Below are 16,333 nucleotides of genomic sequence, written 5' to 3' on the forward strand. Positions count from 1 at the left end.
AAAGTACCATCTTGCTAAACACCTCTTTGTTCTCTTAGACTTGAGGTCCTTACAGTTCATTACATTTTTCAAAGCAAGATGACAGAGCAAGATCTTGTCTCAAAAAAAAAAAAAAAAAATGAGGTTGTTTTGGAGGAGATGAATCACAAAAGCACCACCTTGCTAAACATCACTTCGTTCTCTTAGACTTGAGGTCCTTAGAATTCATTACATTGTTCAAAGCACTTTCATAATACAAGCATTCTCTACAAGCTTTCCCTGACCTTTGCCATCAGGGAACATTTGTTGAATTGAATCAAATATTTAGAGTTAGAAATAAGTCCTCCCCTCTTAAAGTCACGTGCCTCTTATACATAACTTTCTTGTGAGCACATCCCTGTTTGTTGAGTTAAAGTTTCTCTCGGGTGCCTTGTCTCTTATGTGATGACTTGTACCTTGGGGTGCCTTTTCTTATCTGTCTTTGTATCTCCCCAGTACATTCAACTCCACCTCCTTAAGCAGTGCCTATGGAATGAGTCAGGTTGAATTTTAAAAGTTAAATGTTTTGGCCAGGCATCATGGCTCATGCCTGTAACTCCAGTGCTCTGGGAGGCTGAGGCTGGAAGATGGCTTGAGGCCATCCTCCAGGGGTTTGAGACCAGCCTGGACAACATAGCAAGTCCCCATCTCTACCAAAAAAATAAAAAATAAAAATTAGCTGGGTACGGTAGCAGAAGCCTGTAGTCCTAGCTCTCAGGAGGCTGAGGCGGGAGGATCTCTTGAGCTCAGGAGTTCGAGGCTGTAGTGAGCTATGATCAGGTCACTGCACTTCAGCCTGGGTAATGTTTCATTTAAAAAAATACATTTATTTTATTTTATTCTTTCTGTAGAGACATGGTCTCGTCATGTTGTCCAGGCTGGTCTTGAATCCTGGGCTCAATAATCCTCCCACCTCGGCCTCCCAAAGTATTAGGATTACAGGCATAAGCCACTATGCCGGCCTTCATTTTTTTGATAATTAAAAATATTCTATTCTTCAGAAGTATCTATTCATATTATTATCACGGATTTCATACTTTAGGTATGTCTCAGACCAGTTTTTCTATAGCCCTACTTTGCCTAGTGTTCCTAGATGACTATTAGGTGAAGTAAGCAGCACTACAATAGCATCTCTGGAGATAAAAGAGTACACCTCACTGACCAGAGACTGCCCAGATGGCTTCCTCCACTTGCTGTGAGCTCTCAGTGATGTTATAAATAATAACGTCGCACTCCAGCAGGCGCATGAGAAGGTCTTCTCGGGAGATGGCCTGAAAAACAAAATTGACAGTCATTTGCAGCAGGCAGCTAACAAGGTAACCTTAATATTTCGATGAAATGATAATTTTCAAAATAGGTATGCTACACCGAAGAGTCCCACAGGAAACGCTTGCAGGAGGATTTCTATTTAAAATGAAATTGTGACTCTCTTCTGTGTGTAGTTTTCAAGTAACAAAGAAGTTTAGGAAAACAGCTTGGAACAGATGATTTAAAAATTGCATAATAATCTTAGGTACTATTTCTGCACGCTGTTTAAGCTCCAATTCAGAAGGGAAGAATTAGAACACACTGAAAGAAAATGAGTGAGGCATTTAAAACTAATTCAAACTCTATGCAAGATTATTTGAGCAATTAGATATCACGAATCACTCAGAAGTGCTGAGGAATGATGAATGTGGATTGTCTTAGAATTCTCAAGATGGATTTAATCTGCTCTCTTTCTAGATGTAAGGTATCTTATTACAGTTGACATCTGGGAATATTTTAAAAATACAGAAACTTTTCATGATTAAAAATGTAAAGTTTATACATTAAATAGAAGTAACTTTGCTGATCATTTTCAGTGCTTTTTTTTTGTTAATTTGAGACACAGTTTCACTCTGTTGCCCAGGCTGGCATGCAGTGGCGTAATCTCAGCTCACTGCAACCTCCGCCTCCCAGGTCCAAGTGGTTTCATACCTCAGCCTCCCAAGTGGCTGGGACTACAGGCACACGCCACCATACCTGGGTTTTTTTTTTTTTTTTTTTTTTTTTTTTGTAGAGATGGGGTTTCACCATGTTGGCCAGGCTGGTCTCAAACTCCTGACCTCTGGTGATCCGCCCACCTTGGCCTCCCAAAATGTTGGGATTAGAGGCGTGAGTCATGGTGCCAGCCGGTGATCACTGTGTTTTAACTAGTCATTCCTTGCTGCATGAATACCAGTACACTTCCCAATAGTACAATACCTTGAGTACATTAAGAGAACAATAAAAAGACCCTGCATTTCCAAACCAAGATTTGCATTATTTGTTATTCCCATTGTCCTGAACATTAGCTATTTTCCACAGTTCCTTGACCAACTGTATTAAAGTAGAACCTTTTAAACCAAGCTGAAGAACAAAGGGAAGCTGATGCGTTTCCTCAGGAAATGACAGTTCTGCTTTGGCAAGGTAATACATCCTTGTTAAATTCAACAGCATGCACTAGGTTGCTAGTTTCTCCAGTCCTGTTCCCTAGATCCTTTTGGATGAATCTGCATTAGTTTTCTAGGGCTGTTGTATCAAACTGCCACAAACTGCATGGCTTGAACAACCAAAGTCTCACTGTTCTGGAAGCTAAAAATCCAGGATCAAGGTGTTGTAGGGTTGGTTCCTTCTAAGGGCTGAGAGGGAGAGTCTGTCTCGTGCCTCTCCCCTAGCTTCTGCTGGTTTGCCGGCAATCTCTTCCTCATCTTGTACATGCGTCACCCTGATCTCCGCCTTGATATTCACATGGTGTTCTACCTGTGTGCCGTCTGTGTCTAAATTTCCCCTTCTTATAAGCTCACTGGTCATACTGGATGATAAGCCCACTTACATGACCTCCATTTATTTATTTAATTAATTTATTTATTTGAGACAGACTCTCGCTCTGTCGCCCAGACTGGAGTGCAGTGGCACAATCTCAGCTCACTGCAAGCTGCGCCTCCCGGATTCAAGCAATTCTGCCTGCCTCAGCCTCCCGAGTAGCTGGGATCACAGGCGCCCACTATTTTTGTATTTTTAGTAGAGACAGGGTTTCACAATGTTGGCCAGGTTGATCTTGAACTCCTGACCTCGGGTGATCTGCCCGCTCGGCCTCCCAAAGTACTGGGATTACAGGCGCGAGTTACCATTCCTGGCTGATGACCTCCATTTAATTGGATGTCCTCTGCAAACACCCTATCTCCAAATATGGCCATATTCAGAAACACTGGGGGTTAGGATTTCAATATATCTCTTCAGGGTGTGGGAGAAACAACTCAACCCATACCACCAGCCATTCAATTCCTTCTCTGGACTGAATGTGCAAGAGGAGAGCCACTGGCAATCCTGAACAAAACATCCATTTTTACTTTACCAGTAGCATGACAGTGCGAAAGGACACTACCTTCCCAGTACACCTAGGATGGATCAAGATTCAGAAATAACACATGAAAGAAAAGAAGAAAACACTGGGAGAATACAAGGACTCAAAGATGTGTATTCTAGATGTGGTACCAGAGAAAGGAGCTACAGCATCTATGTTTCCAGCTTGTAAAAGCAGGTGTGAGTGGTATCCATAGAAAAACATGCACACGTGTCAAATTATGGTTGGATCTATTTAAGACGAAACAGCCACATTTTCAAGAGAATGGTTGTCTTCACCCAATGTGGAGTGACCATTTTTGTGCATTCATTTGTTCACTCAACAAACATTTGTGGGCCCTGCTTTTGACTGTAGTAAAAAAGGCAAAAATGCATAATATATAGCTGCTGATACTAAGGAGCATTGTGTGTGTGTGTGTGTGTGTGTGTGTGTGTGCGCGCGCGCGTATGTGTGTATGCGCTTTCTTGAGAAGATTTATACCAAATAATTATGGTCTAACGTAGACAAGGACCCAACCAAGCACATATGAAGCCGTTGTACAAATGAGAAAAAAGGTAACCTGCTTGGTGAAAAAATTATAAGAAGGGGCCCAGGACAGACAACATAACAGGCTGCTCTTCAGCCCCTACTCACTCCCTTAGCCAGGCACTCTTGCACAGTGTGCAACCTGTACAGCCAGCCCCAAATGTGGAAAGGGCTGTCATAGAGGCACATTTGAGGTTCGATGGACTAAGAGAAAGACATGATTATGTCTCATAGGAGAAGATACTTGAGTTGGGCTGGAAGGATGAAGACGAGCTCACCCGGCAGAGCCCAGAATGCTCAGGGAATAGTAGGTGGCCTGTTGAGCCAGGTAGAGGCACCTTTCATAACCTGGACCAGGCCAACGGTTTCCATTCTCATCTCTCCCTCACCTTTTCTTTTCTTTTCCTTATTTTTGCTGGTCTTCTCTGTATCGTTCCAATTTCAGCATATGTGCCGCTGAAGCGAGCACTCTCCCTCACCTTTTCTGCCACCTTTGTGTCTTCTCTGTGGCTCCCCATAGCCCATGCTCTTTCTCTGCCACAGCCACCATATACTTTCCCAGGCATTCCCCCTTGCTTGGTGTTTCCTTCCTCCTTTACCTGTCTGGCAAGCTCCACTCAACCACGGAAGACCAGCCTCAGCCCTACCATCTCCAGTAGATCCCAACCTTCCAAGGGACGGCCATCTGCAGGACTTTGTGCTAATGGAGGCTCCAGGATCTCAAGATCAGAGCATAGGAGGCCTCGATCTGCTTGGCATGGAGCTATTTGAAGCTTCATTTGCCTCTCTTTCTAGATAAGACTGAGAACTCCTTAGGTGCGCCTTTCAGAGAGCCTTGGGTGATGCTCTGTGCCCACATTTACTGTCACAGAGTCCCTGCCAAGCCGTGAGCTCCACGCTCATCTGTGGATCCTTAGGGTACACAGGAAACATTTGCAGAATCAAATTCAGGTGAGTAGTGAGAGATGCTGGAGATCGGAACTAATGCACATGGCTATGAGAATGGAAAGGAGGGGCAGACTGGACACCTGACAAAGAGATGTGCTGAGGGCCCCATGTCCAATAGGATTCAGGGTCAAGGGCAAGCGAAGAGCCCACAGCTCTCCGAGGGGTTCAGCTTTGATGGAAGGCAAGTGCATGATGAATGGGATAAAAGACACTGTTGTTGTCTACAAACTTCTGTTAGCTCTTCCTTTTCTCCAAAAGAACCCCAATTTTGCTTCAGATACTCCTCAGCCTGCGGGAAATTAACTCCCTCTTCTGGCTTAAAGGATGAGCCTAATTGATCTAAGGGTAAGTGCCTGTCTCAGGAAAGGGACAATGACTCCATTCACGACAGTGAGACTCAAAGAGATGCTTGCCAGGGACTGCTGGCAATGTCCATCTTCCTTTCTTTGAGACTTTCTGGAAGTTTGCTTTGCCAGAGTGTCACTGTGTATGATGAACTAAGGCCCTGGACTGTTGCAGCCTTGCTGCCAGCCTGAAGATAAAGTCATCCCTCAAGGAGGGCAAAGCCCAGGAAGGGGCAGGAAGAGGAGCTGGAGCCTGTGGATCAGCTCTGAAGCTGGTTCCACTTCTGGGCCACCAGCTACATAAGCTGATGAATTTCCTTATTTATTAAGGCAGTTTGGGTCACCTCTGTTTTCTATGACATGCAGTCCAAGACAGCCCCAACTGATAGAGATAGCAAGGTCTTTAATACAAACCAGAGTACAAAGTCATACAAAGAGTGGTTTTGGGCTGGGCGCAGTGGCTCATGCCTGTAATCCCAGCACTTTGGGAGGTCAAGGTGGGCAGATCACCTAAGATCAGAAGTTCAAGACCAGCCTGGACAACATAGTGAAACCATGTCTCTACTAAAAATACAAAAAAATTAGCCGGATGTGGTGGCGCGCACCTGTAGTCCCAGCTACTCGGGAGGCTGAGGCAGGAGAATAGCTTGAACCCAGGAGGCGAAGGTTGCGGTAAGCCAAGATCGTGCCACTGCACTCCAGGCTGGGCAACACAGCCAGACTCCATCTCAAAAAAAAAAAAAAAAAAAAAGAGTGTTTTTGTGGGGGGTCTAATAAATATGATTTTGGATATGTTGATTTAGCAATGCCTGCAGGACAACTGGAGACTGGTCTAGGAGGCAGCTGGATTTGGAGGCTACAGACAGGTGAGAAAAGCATTAGCTATATGGGGAGCTGAAGCTATAGGGCTGGATAAAATTTAGGAAGGTCACCTTTGTAGGACGGGAGGGAGCTCTGGGGAAAACTGCATTTAAAGGGTAAAAAGAGGAAAAGGAGCCAGAGAAAGCAGCTGGGAAGAAGGGCTTGGGCACTTAGTCAGTGCAGAGCCGAGGCACAAGAAGGGAAGGCGAGTTTCTCTCCGGAAGCCAGGCTGCTGCTGTGAAGCCAGGTGAGCTAAGCCCTCGGGACTCAGGGGACTACTGGTGACATTGGCCAGAGCACCTCCTGTGAAGTGTTGTGGGCAGGGCTGGCCAGCATTGGATAGACCAGTGAATGGTGGGGGTGAATGGGTGAGGCCTGCAAATGCGGGTGGTCTCCTGAAGTTCAGTGGTGGCAGGGGCCAGGGGCAGAGAAAGAGGCTGGTGGCCAGCAGGGAGGTCAAGTTAAGTGCTTTTTACAGTAGGAATGATTTGAGCATATGTGTAGGTGTAGAGGAAGAAGCCAGTGGCAAGAAGAGAGAGAAGGGAGGTGAATGAGAAAAGAATACCCAGAAGACAGAGGAAGGGGGTGAACGGGAAGATCCTAAAGATGTCCGGAGGGGATGCATTTGTCCATTCCACTAGTGTTTATTAAGGCCACTTTGTGGCAGTGGCTGTGTTAGGTGCCACAGATACATGGATAAACACGGGGATAAACAAGTCAGGGTCTCCATCCTCAAGGAGCTGACAGTCAATGTCCATGGACCCCACGATAGACAGGTGATAACAATGAGTGTGAAAAGCATTATGATCTAGGCAGATAAAGGATGATATGGGAACTCAGAAAAGAGCTCAGAATCCAAACTGGGAGTGAGGGAGAAGTAGGAATCATGAACAGCTTCCTGGAGGAAGTGACACAAGTCTTGAAGGATGAATAAGGTGGGTTGGGTAAAAAAAAAAAAAAAAGAGAGAGAAGGCTGCTGCAGGGTACAGCATGTGGAAAGCTGTATGGTAGGCTCCAGAGAGTAGCAGGTAGGGTAAGGGAGGAGTTGGCAGGGGAGAAGAAGGGGCCACTCCTTCTCAGACATTTAAATGTCTCAGGACTAGGACTGTGTTGAATTTGTTTTGTGGAGACAGCACTGTTTCCAGAGACAGCAATGGTATATTATTCCTGAGTGGTGCATTACCAAAGGATGGTTCTCTTAAAAAAATTATTTTCATAAATATAAAATAGAGACAGGAGCTTGCCATGTCGCCCAGGCTGGTCTCGAACCCCTGGCCTTAAGTGATCCTCCCTTCTCAGCCTCCCAAAGTGCTGGGATTACAGGCGTGAGCTGCACCCGGCCTATTTCTCCTTCACAGACAGCACCCATCATGGCACAGACTCATCTTGGATAATCCTGGGCAGAATATGCTGGAGAGGAGAACTGTATGAGTCTGAAAGTCCAAATTAGATCCATCCTTTCCCACACTATCTAATTTAAACTCTTTGCTTTGACCCAAAATTGAAAGTGGCGTCAATGAGGTAAATCTCCATCACAGCAGAAAGCCATTTCCTCAACCTGGCCATGTCTGTGGAAGAGAGGGGAGGGGAGACAAACGGTAAAACAAGTTGTCAAGGCGTTGGAGCCGAACGCGACTCTTCCCTCTGTCTACTCCTGGCCCGAGCCTCCGGGACTTACAGAGTACGTCTCCACCGCAAAGTCAGGCCGCGGGCTGGCAGGCTTGGACAGCGTGCCCACAATCTGGAATGTGCCTTCCTTCACTTTGGTTGAGGAAGCTTCCAGCGTAGCTGACTTATTTTCATCTTCCTCTTCCTCTTCCTCTGTAATTTCTTCAAGTGAAGCCCCAACTACACAGTTAGATAGAAACTGCAAGGAAACAGAAATTTCCCAAATGTTGTAAGGACAAATTAGAGTCAGGGAGCCAGTGAATGACGATTCTAGAAACTTACCTTTCCTGAGTGCTTGCTGGGCCCCACCAAGGCGAAGCAGATGCTTTGCACACTGTCATTTCATTTAAGTTGACTGAATTCCTGGAGGAGTGGGTACTGTTATAATTCCCCATTTTACAGGTGAGGGACTCAGGGTCAGAGAGCTTCATTAACTTGTTTCTGGATACTGCACTCCTCTAGCAGCAGGCAGAGCTGGGTCACAGTGATGACATTTGTGTTGTCCAACAGAAATGTAGAAATGTAATAGGAGCCACATAGGTTATTTTATTTTATTTATTTTTAAAGATGTGGTCTTGCTATGTTGCCTAGGCTGGTTTCAAACTCCTGGGGTCCTCCTGCCTCAGCCTCCTGAGTAGCTGGGACTACAGGCACTTACGTAATTTTAAATTTTCTAGAAGCAACATTTTAAAAAGTGAAAACAAAGGGTAAAATTAATTTAAATGCTGTGAGGTCGGGCGCAGTGGCTCATGCCTGTAATCCCAGCACTTTGGGAGGCTGAGGCAGGTGGATCACGTGATGTCAGGAGTTCGAGACCAGCCTGGCCAACATAGTGAAACCTCGTCTCTACTAAAAATACAAAAAATTAGCTGGGTGCGGTTGTGCACACCTGTAGTCCCCGCTACCCGGGAGGCTGAGACAGGAGAATTGCTTGAACCTGGGAGAACTGCTCACCTGCAGTGAGCCAAGATTGTGCCATTGCACTCCAGCCTGGGCAACAGAGCAAGCTGACTCTGCCTTAAAAAAAAAAAAAAATGAAATGCTGTGGTATTTCATGCAATATATCCAAAATATTATCAACTTAATATGTAATCAATATAAAAATTATTGAGATATTTTACTTTTTATTTGAAATTCAATCTGCAGTTTACACTGGTAGTACATCTCCATTTGGACTAGTCACATTTCTTTTTTTGAGACAGAGTCTCGTTCTGTTGCTTAGGCTGGAGTGCAGTGGTGCGAGCATAGCTCAATGCAACCTCAAACTCCCGGCCTCAACCAATCCTCCTGCCTCAGCCTCCCGAGTAGCTGGGACTACAGGTGTGTGCCACCACGCCTGGCTAATTTTTTATTTTTATATTTATTTTTGTAGAAATGGGGTATTACTGTTGTTGCCCAGGCTGGTGTGGACTAACCACATTGAACACATAAGTGTTCAATGGCTACATGTGGCCAGTGGCTACAGTATGGAATAATGAAATAGACAGAAGTTGGCAAAGTTTCTCTTCCTGTTTTCCAAAAGCTATCCTTAGAAGTGCCTTCTGTGGTGGTGAAGAGTTTCATTTGTTTATATGTCAATAACTACTTATATATGTCCACAATCATTTTATTTTAATTTATCTATTAAGCATATATAAATAACGATGGAATTACCATACCTTGGGAATAAAAAATAATAAAATCAAATAAACAGAAAGTCCCACCTCATTTATTCTGATAGAAAACAGTCCGGGTTGGCATGTAAGATTGCCAGCTTCAACCTCCTATTGGAATATATTTCTCCCAAGTAAATTATGTATGTTTTCATTTCATTTATCTCTCAAACGTACATATTCAATTTTATTATCCCCTTTCACAGTTGAGGAAATTGATGCGCAGCAAAAAGAGATGGGGCTAGGGTGGCATTGCTCAACTGGGCTGTAAGCCTAATGACGAGACACAGCTTCCATTTCTCTCATATTCCTTATATTCCCACTCCCATGTTCCTTGGAGGAGATGATCAGTAATTACCTGGAATTTGAGAAAGGCGCTGATTAATTAAGGACCAACTAGAAAATTCTGTTATTGCAAAGCTTTTGAAAAAGATCTCTGTACAGAGCGTGGTGGCTCATGCCTATAATCCCAGCATTTCGGGAGACCAAGGCAGGGGGATTGCTAGAAAAAGATCTCTGTATACTAAAAGAAGTTTCATTATAAAAATGTTGTTATAAAAAATAATCAAGATCTTTGAGAGACCAAGGCAGGCAGATCACGAGGTCAGGAGATCGAGACCAGCCTGGCCAACATGGTGAAACCCCGTCCCCACTAAAAATACAAAAATTAGCTGGGCGTGGCACATGCCTGTAGTCCCAGCTACTCAGAGGCTGAGGCAGAAGAATCGCCTCTGAACCCAGGGGAGGTGCCAGCTGCAGTGAGCCAGACGTGCTACTGTACTCCAGCCCGGCGACAAAGCGTAGACTTATCTCAAAAAAAAAAAATTCAAAATTAAAGGGGATTAAGGAAGGAGATAAATCCCTTTCCCTCATTTTTTTTTTTTTCTTTGAGGCAAGGTTTTACTCGGCCCTATGTATACCTCCCAGGCTGAAATGCAGTGATGCAATCACAGCTCACTGCAGCCTCAAATTGTGCTCAAGCGATCCTCCCTACTCTGCCTCCTGAGCAGCTGGGAAGGTAGGCGTGTGCCACCATGCCTAGATTCTCCTTCATTCCTATCATGTCCCCTCCCTTTTTTATACAGGTGACCCTTAAGCCACACAGGTTTGAACTTTGTAGGTACACTTGTCCACTTATTTTCTTCCACCTCTGCTACCCCTGAGACCAGCCCCTCCTCTTCATCCTCTGCCTCAGCCTATGCAACATAAACACAAAAAGGATGAAGACCTTTAGGGCAACCCACTTCTGTTTAATGAATAGTAAATATATTTGTCTTCTTTATGATTTTCTTACAAACATTTTCTTTCCTCTAGCTTACTTTATTGTAAGAACGCAGTATATTTTATGTGTACAAAATACGTGTTGACTGTTTATGTTATTGGTAAGGGGTCCTGTTAACAATAGGTTATTAGTAGTTTAGTTCTGGGGAGTCAAACGTTATACACAGCCCGCAGTCCCAGCTACTCAGGACACTGAGGTGGGAAGATCACTTGAGCCCGGGAACTCGAGTCCAGCCTGGGCAACGTTAATGAGACCCATGTCTCTAAACATACATACATAAATAAGAGTTATGTGCAGATTTTCAACTATCTTCTCTATATCTGTATCTTTTTTTTTTGGCAGATTTTTACTCTGTCGCCCAGGCTGGAGTGCAGTGGTGCGATCTCGGCTCACTGCAAACTCTGCCTCCCAGGTTCAAGTGATTCTCCTGCCTCGGCCCCTGGAGTAGCTGAGATTACAGGCACAAGCCACCACATCTGGCTAATTTTTGTATTTTTAGTAGAGATGGGATTTTGCCATGTTGGCCAGGCTGGTCTTGAACTCCTGCCCTCAAGTGATCCACATGCCTTGGCCTCCCAAAGTGCTGGGATTACAGGCGTGAGCCACTGCGTCCTATATCTGTATCTTTTTGAAAAGCAAAACCCCTAGCCCCTGCGTTGTTCAAGGCTTCCCACTGAATTTAGAGTATAAATGAAACTCCCGACCAAGGCCATCCATGTCTGTGCTAGCCTCTGCTCCACTTATCTATGTAATACATTTCTATGGAGCACAGACCATGAATGCATCCCTGCTTAGGAGCTGACTGGGCCACATTCTGGACTCCGTGGGCCCTTTCCTCCATTAAAAAAAAAAAAAAAAAATTAAACATTATATTTCTCAATTGCATGCTGTAGAGACAAACACATTCATTGACTCTAAGATTTGTTTCCTTCTGATTTTAAAAGAAATTAACACACTTTTTGTGGGCCCCTAAAAGTCTCATGGGCCCTGGGCACAGTACTTGCTGCACCTAATGAAGAAGTGGGCCCAGGAAACCTGGTGCACTGCCCCCTAGCCACTGTGCACACAAAACCCGCCAACCCTGTCCCTACTTTGGAACCTGTGCCTTTGCTGTGTCCTCTGAGAACTATTTTCTCTGGCTTGAGCCTTATCCTGTGTATGTTAGATTAAATGTCACCTTTTTGTTTTTTGAGATGGAGTTTCACTCTGTCGCCCAGGCTGGAGTGCAGTGGCGCAATCTTGGCTCACTGCAACCTGCACCTCCCGGGTTCAAGCGATTCTCCTGCCTCAGCCTCCTGAGTAGCTGGATTACAGGTGCCCGTCACCACGCCCAGCTAATTTTTATATTTCTGGTAGAGACAGGGTTTCATCATGTTGGTCAGGCTGGTCTCGAACTCCTGACCTCAGGGACATTTTCTGTGTATTTTCTGTGTACAGATAAATCATCTGTCTTCTCTATGTCTGTATTTTTTTTTTTTGAAAAACACAAATAAGATTATACTACACCTGTGTAGTAATGCTTCCTTTCTTTAAAAATATTTTGTTACAGTTTTGTTTGTGTCTTTGCTTCTTCTTTCCTACCTTTTCTGATAATTTGGAAGATGTATCATGTGTTTAGAGTCCCTTCTGGTAGATATAGGTCATATGTAATATACATATATATATAATCTTGTATAATTATATGCCATATATATATAGGTATATATACACACACACCTAGATTATATTCCTTAATCTCTGGTTTTTGTTTTTTTGTGTGTTTTTTTGAGATGGAGTTTCGCTCTTTTGCCCAGGCTGGAGTGAAGTGATGCAATCTCGGCTCACTGCAACCTCTGCCCCGTGGGTTCAAGTGATTTTCCTGCCTCAGCCTCCTGAGCAGCTGGGATTATAGGTGCTCACCACCATGCCCAGCTAATTTTTGTATTTTTGGTAGAGACAGCGTTTCACTATGTTGGCCAGGCTGGTCTCGAATTCCTGACCTCAGGTGAACCACCCACCTCGGCCTCCCAAAGTGCTAGTATTACACCACGCCCCACCCTAAATCTCTGTTTTTTGATGGATGCATTTTAGAAGGTATACAGGGTTGAATAGTGTCTACCCCCACCAAATTCCTGTCCTCTTAGAACCTGTGAATGTGGCCTTATTTGGAAATAGGGTCTTTGCAGATGTAATCAAGTTAAGATGAAGCCATATTGGATAGGGTAAGTCCTAATCCAACAACTGGTGTCCTTAGAAGAAGAGGGAAGTTTTGATGCAGAGACACAGGGGAGAGAACACCATGTGAAGAAAGTGGCAGAGATTGGAGTGTACTAGCCAAGGGGTGCCAAGAATTATTGGCAACTACCAGAAGCTAGGAGAGGGGCAAGCAACAGTTCTTCCCCTGGAGCTTCCAGTAGAAACCAACCCTGCTGACACCTTGATCTTGGACTTCTGCCCTCAAGAACTGTGAGAGAATAAATTCTGTTTTATAAAGTCACCCAGTTTGTGGCAACTGGTTACCACAGCCCTAGAAAACTAATACAGATGGTACATACTGTAGCCTCATCCTATTTTAAACAGATTTGTCCTGTTCGAAAGTGCAGTCATTAGCCTCAGAGAAGTCTGTTCATGGTGAGGTTAGATTTCTCTGTAGCTCTAGAGTACAGAATTAAGATCGATGGGTCCTACCCACGGAGAATGATAAAATCATGGCTTTCTTTTGACAACTGGTCATATTAGCACGAAGGGCCTCAGAGCCCTTTTTTTGAATATCTTCATTTTCCAGGGATAAAGACAGAGAAAGGTGAGAAACTTAATGGAACTCAGGGACCCAAACAGTGTCTGGTCCATAATAGATGCTCAAAAACCATATATTGAAGGGATGGATGAATGAAAAACGCTTCATGGGCAATATAAAAATTTGATATACTCATGCCTGTAATCCCAGCACTTTGGGAGGCCGAGACCGGCGGATCACGAGGTCAGGAGTTGGAGACCATCGTGGCTAACACGGTGAAACCCGTCTCTACTAAAAATACAAAAAAAAAAATTAGCCGGGCGTCGTGGTGGGCGCCTGTAGTCCCAGCTACTCGGGAGGCTGAGGCAGGAGAATGGCGTGAATCCGGGAGGCGGAGCTTGCAGTGAGCCGAGATCGGGCCACTGCACTCCACCCTGGGTGACAGAGGTAGACTCCGTCTCAAAAAAAAAAATTTTTTTTTGATTTATTTTCTCGTTTAGCTGCCCGCTGCAAAATCGATGGAGGGGTAGAAAGCGAACCTAGTAGGAGGCAAGAGACCTGGACTTTCTGTTCAGGTTCTGGCCTCAACACTCTATGTGATCTTGGGCAAGTCCCTTCCTCCCTGTTAGCCTCCGTTTCCCCTCATTAAAAGGAGGAACAGGGGATGGACCAGTGATGTCCAGACACCTGGGCTTCCACGTAGGATCCCTTGTCCAGCCTGGGTGCAGACTGGGGTCCAAGGGGCATTGGTGGTGCCCAGGACGCGGGACCCTCCCTGAAGAAAGGCCCCGACAGCGCCCTGGGGCGCAGACCCTCGCTGGGTTTGCGGACCGGGGCCCGAGGGCTGGGAGCTGAGAGCTGGCATGAGGCTCTGGGCCGCCGCCGCCGCTCACCTTCCCGATGTTTCCGCTGCTATAGGAGTCCAGCAGGTTTATAAACACCCTCTGGATCCGGATAACTTTCTCCGTGGGAGCAGCAGTTTCCTCTTCTTCAGCCATGGTGGGAGCCGCGCCGGTTGCTAAGGTGAAAGCGTCACTCCGCTTGCCAAGGAGGCGGGGCCCGGGCCGGGGAGGCGGGGCAGGTTCTCTCTCTGGGGGCGGGGCCTGGGCGCCGGGCACAGCTTGCCGAGCTGGGAGGGGCGTGTCGTGGGCGAAGCAGGGAGAGCCGGGCGCTGGACGGGGCGTGCCAGGCGGGGCAGTGCGTGTCGTGCCCGGCGCTAATCAGGGCGTGCCAGGCGGGGCGGGGCGTGTTGCGCCGGTCGCTGGGTGGGGCGAGCTGGGTAGTGCGGGGCGTGTCATGCCTAGGGGCTGGGAGGGACGTGCCGGGCAGGGCGGGGCGTCCCGGGGAGGGCGTGGTGTGTCATGCCGGGGGCTGGGCGGAGCGCTCTGGGCGATGCGGGGCTCGGGTTCGCAGTTGCGCGCTCTCTAGGCCGCTGGGCGCCAGGCGGATGTCCCGGCGAGTGCTCTCCGCTGCGCCGCCCGTGCAGCCCGGGTCTCACCCTGGCTTGCTGCCCACTGGGAGCCCTTGGGCAGTGCACGGTTTCTTTCGGAGTCTCCCTGGGCGTCTGTCCCAGGGGGCCATGTGATTGCTGTGCCTTTTTATCTCCGTTGTTCGTAAAGTCTGGAATCATATCCCAGTGTCCGCTGACCCGATGACTAAAAATAATGAGGATTCTGAAGAACAGGGAATGCCCCACAGCCTAGGCCTCTCCCCGACGCGTGGGAGTTTCTGAGCGCGCTCCCACGGGGTGCTCTAGCCTTGGTGACGGGACGTAAGCCTCAGCTGCGACGAAAAGCTGTTGCCATGGAGTTTCTGGCTCCGGAACGCCCGAGCGACGCTAGCGTGGTCCCGCCGTGGGCAGTTGCGGCTTGGTCCGCGGGCTCAGCTCCCTTGGGGGTTGTTTCCAGACGCAAGTTCCAGGAAAACCCCTGGTGTTGGCTGGGAGCGACCGGAGGCCGTGGGTGCCCAGGATTCGCTCACACTTACCAAGGGACGAAATTTAGACTTGACCGTTCCAGACGAGATTATACATGCAGTTACTGAGATAAATCCACAAATTAAAAGATAACATTCAACTCGGTGATCGCTGGACCATAAAGGTTGTGGTAGACTAAGAATACATCCCGCAGTTCCCTTGGAATAGCCTGATCATGTTGAACTGTTTTCATGCCTTAAGCATTAATTAACTCGTCAAATGCAAATATTTAACACTTGCAGCAATTGTATGTGCCTGGTTTCTTCTCGTTCTTTTTATTTTATTGTTTTTAATAGAGACAGGGTCTCACTATGTTGGGCAGGCTGGTCTCTAACTCCAGGGCTCAAGAGATTCTCCTGCCTGGTCCTCCCAAAGTGCTGGTATTACAGGCATGAGCCACGGCACCAGTCTTCTTCTTCTTTTAATTTTTCATTTTTCATTTTTTTGAGACAGAGTCTCACTCTGTCACCTAACCTGGAGTGCAATGGCATAATATCAGTTCACTGCAAACTCGCCTCCCGGGTTCAAGCGATTCTCCTGGCCTCAGCCTCCGGAGTAGCTGGGATTACAGGCGCCTACCACCATGCCCGGCTAATTTTTCTATTTTTAGTAGAGAGATTTTCAGCATGTTGGCCACGCTGGTCTTGAACTTATGGCCTCAAGTGATCCGCCCACCTCGGCCTCTCAAAGTGCTGTGGTTTACAGGTGTGAGGCACCTCACCTGGCCCTTTTTTTTTTTTTTTTTTTTTAAATACTGGTTGTTTCAAAAAACGGAGGTGGCCCACGATCTCTAGACAGCTTGGAGGCGTTGGGCTTTCACTCACTTAGGAGACTTGGCTTTGAGTTTCAGCTCTCCAGTCATTTGTGGGAGGCTGGGACCAATCTTTTAACTTCCCTAGGCTGTCAAATTGCCTGTAAAATAGTAGTGATACCACTAGCCTAACAAGGCTGTTAGGATTAAATAAGACACATGTGAA

At 46.4% G+C, this 16,333-nt stretch overlaps 1 protein-coding gene across 4 annotated transcripts in view; it reads right to left on the minus strand.

Moving 5' to 3' along the window:
* AK7 (adenylate kinase 7) overlaps positions 1-14,427 on the minus strand; it is a 96,084-nt gene extending 81,657 nt beyond the window's left edge. For 2 of the 4 annotated variants that reach the window (XM_009212219.4, XM_009212220.3), the window contains exons 1-3: positions 14,275-14,427; positions 7,742-7,930; positions 1,181-1,289 (exon numbers count right to left, since the gene is read on the minus strand). In XM_009212219.4, the coding sequence (XP_009210483.1) occupies positions 1,181-1,289; positions 7,742-7,930; positions 14,275-14,379 (403 nt within the window). In that variant the 5' untranslated portion in view covers positions 14,380-14,427. The remainder of the gene's footprint in view (positions 1-1,180; positions 1,290-7,741; positions 7,931-14,274) is intronic. The other 2 variants (XM_003902246.5, XM_009212221.4) reach the window with 2 other exon arrangements.
* Positions 14,428-16,333: the final 1,906 nt, after the last annotated feature.

Source organism: Papio anubis, chromosome 7, assembly GCF_008728515.1.
Source record: "Papio anubis isolate 15944 chromosome 7, Panubis1.0, whole genome shotgun sequence".
NCBI classification, from domain to species: domain Eukaryota; kingdom Metazoa; phylum Chordata; class Mammalia; order Primates; family Cercopithecidae; genus Papio; species Papio anubis.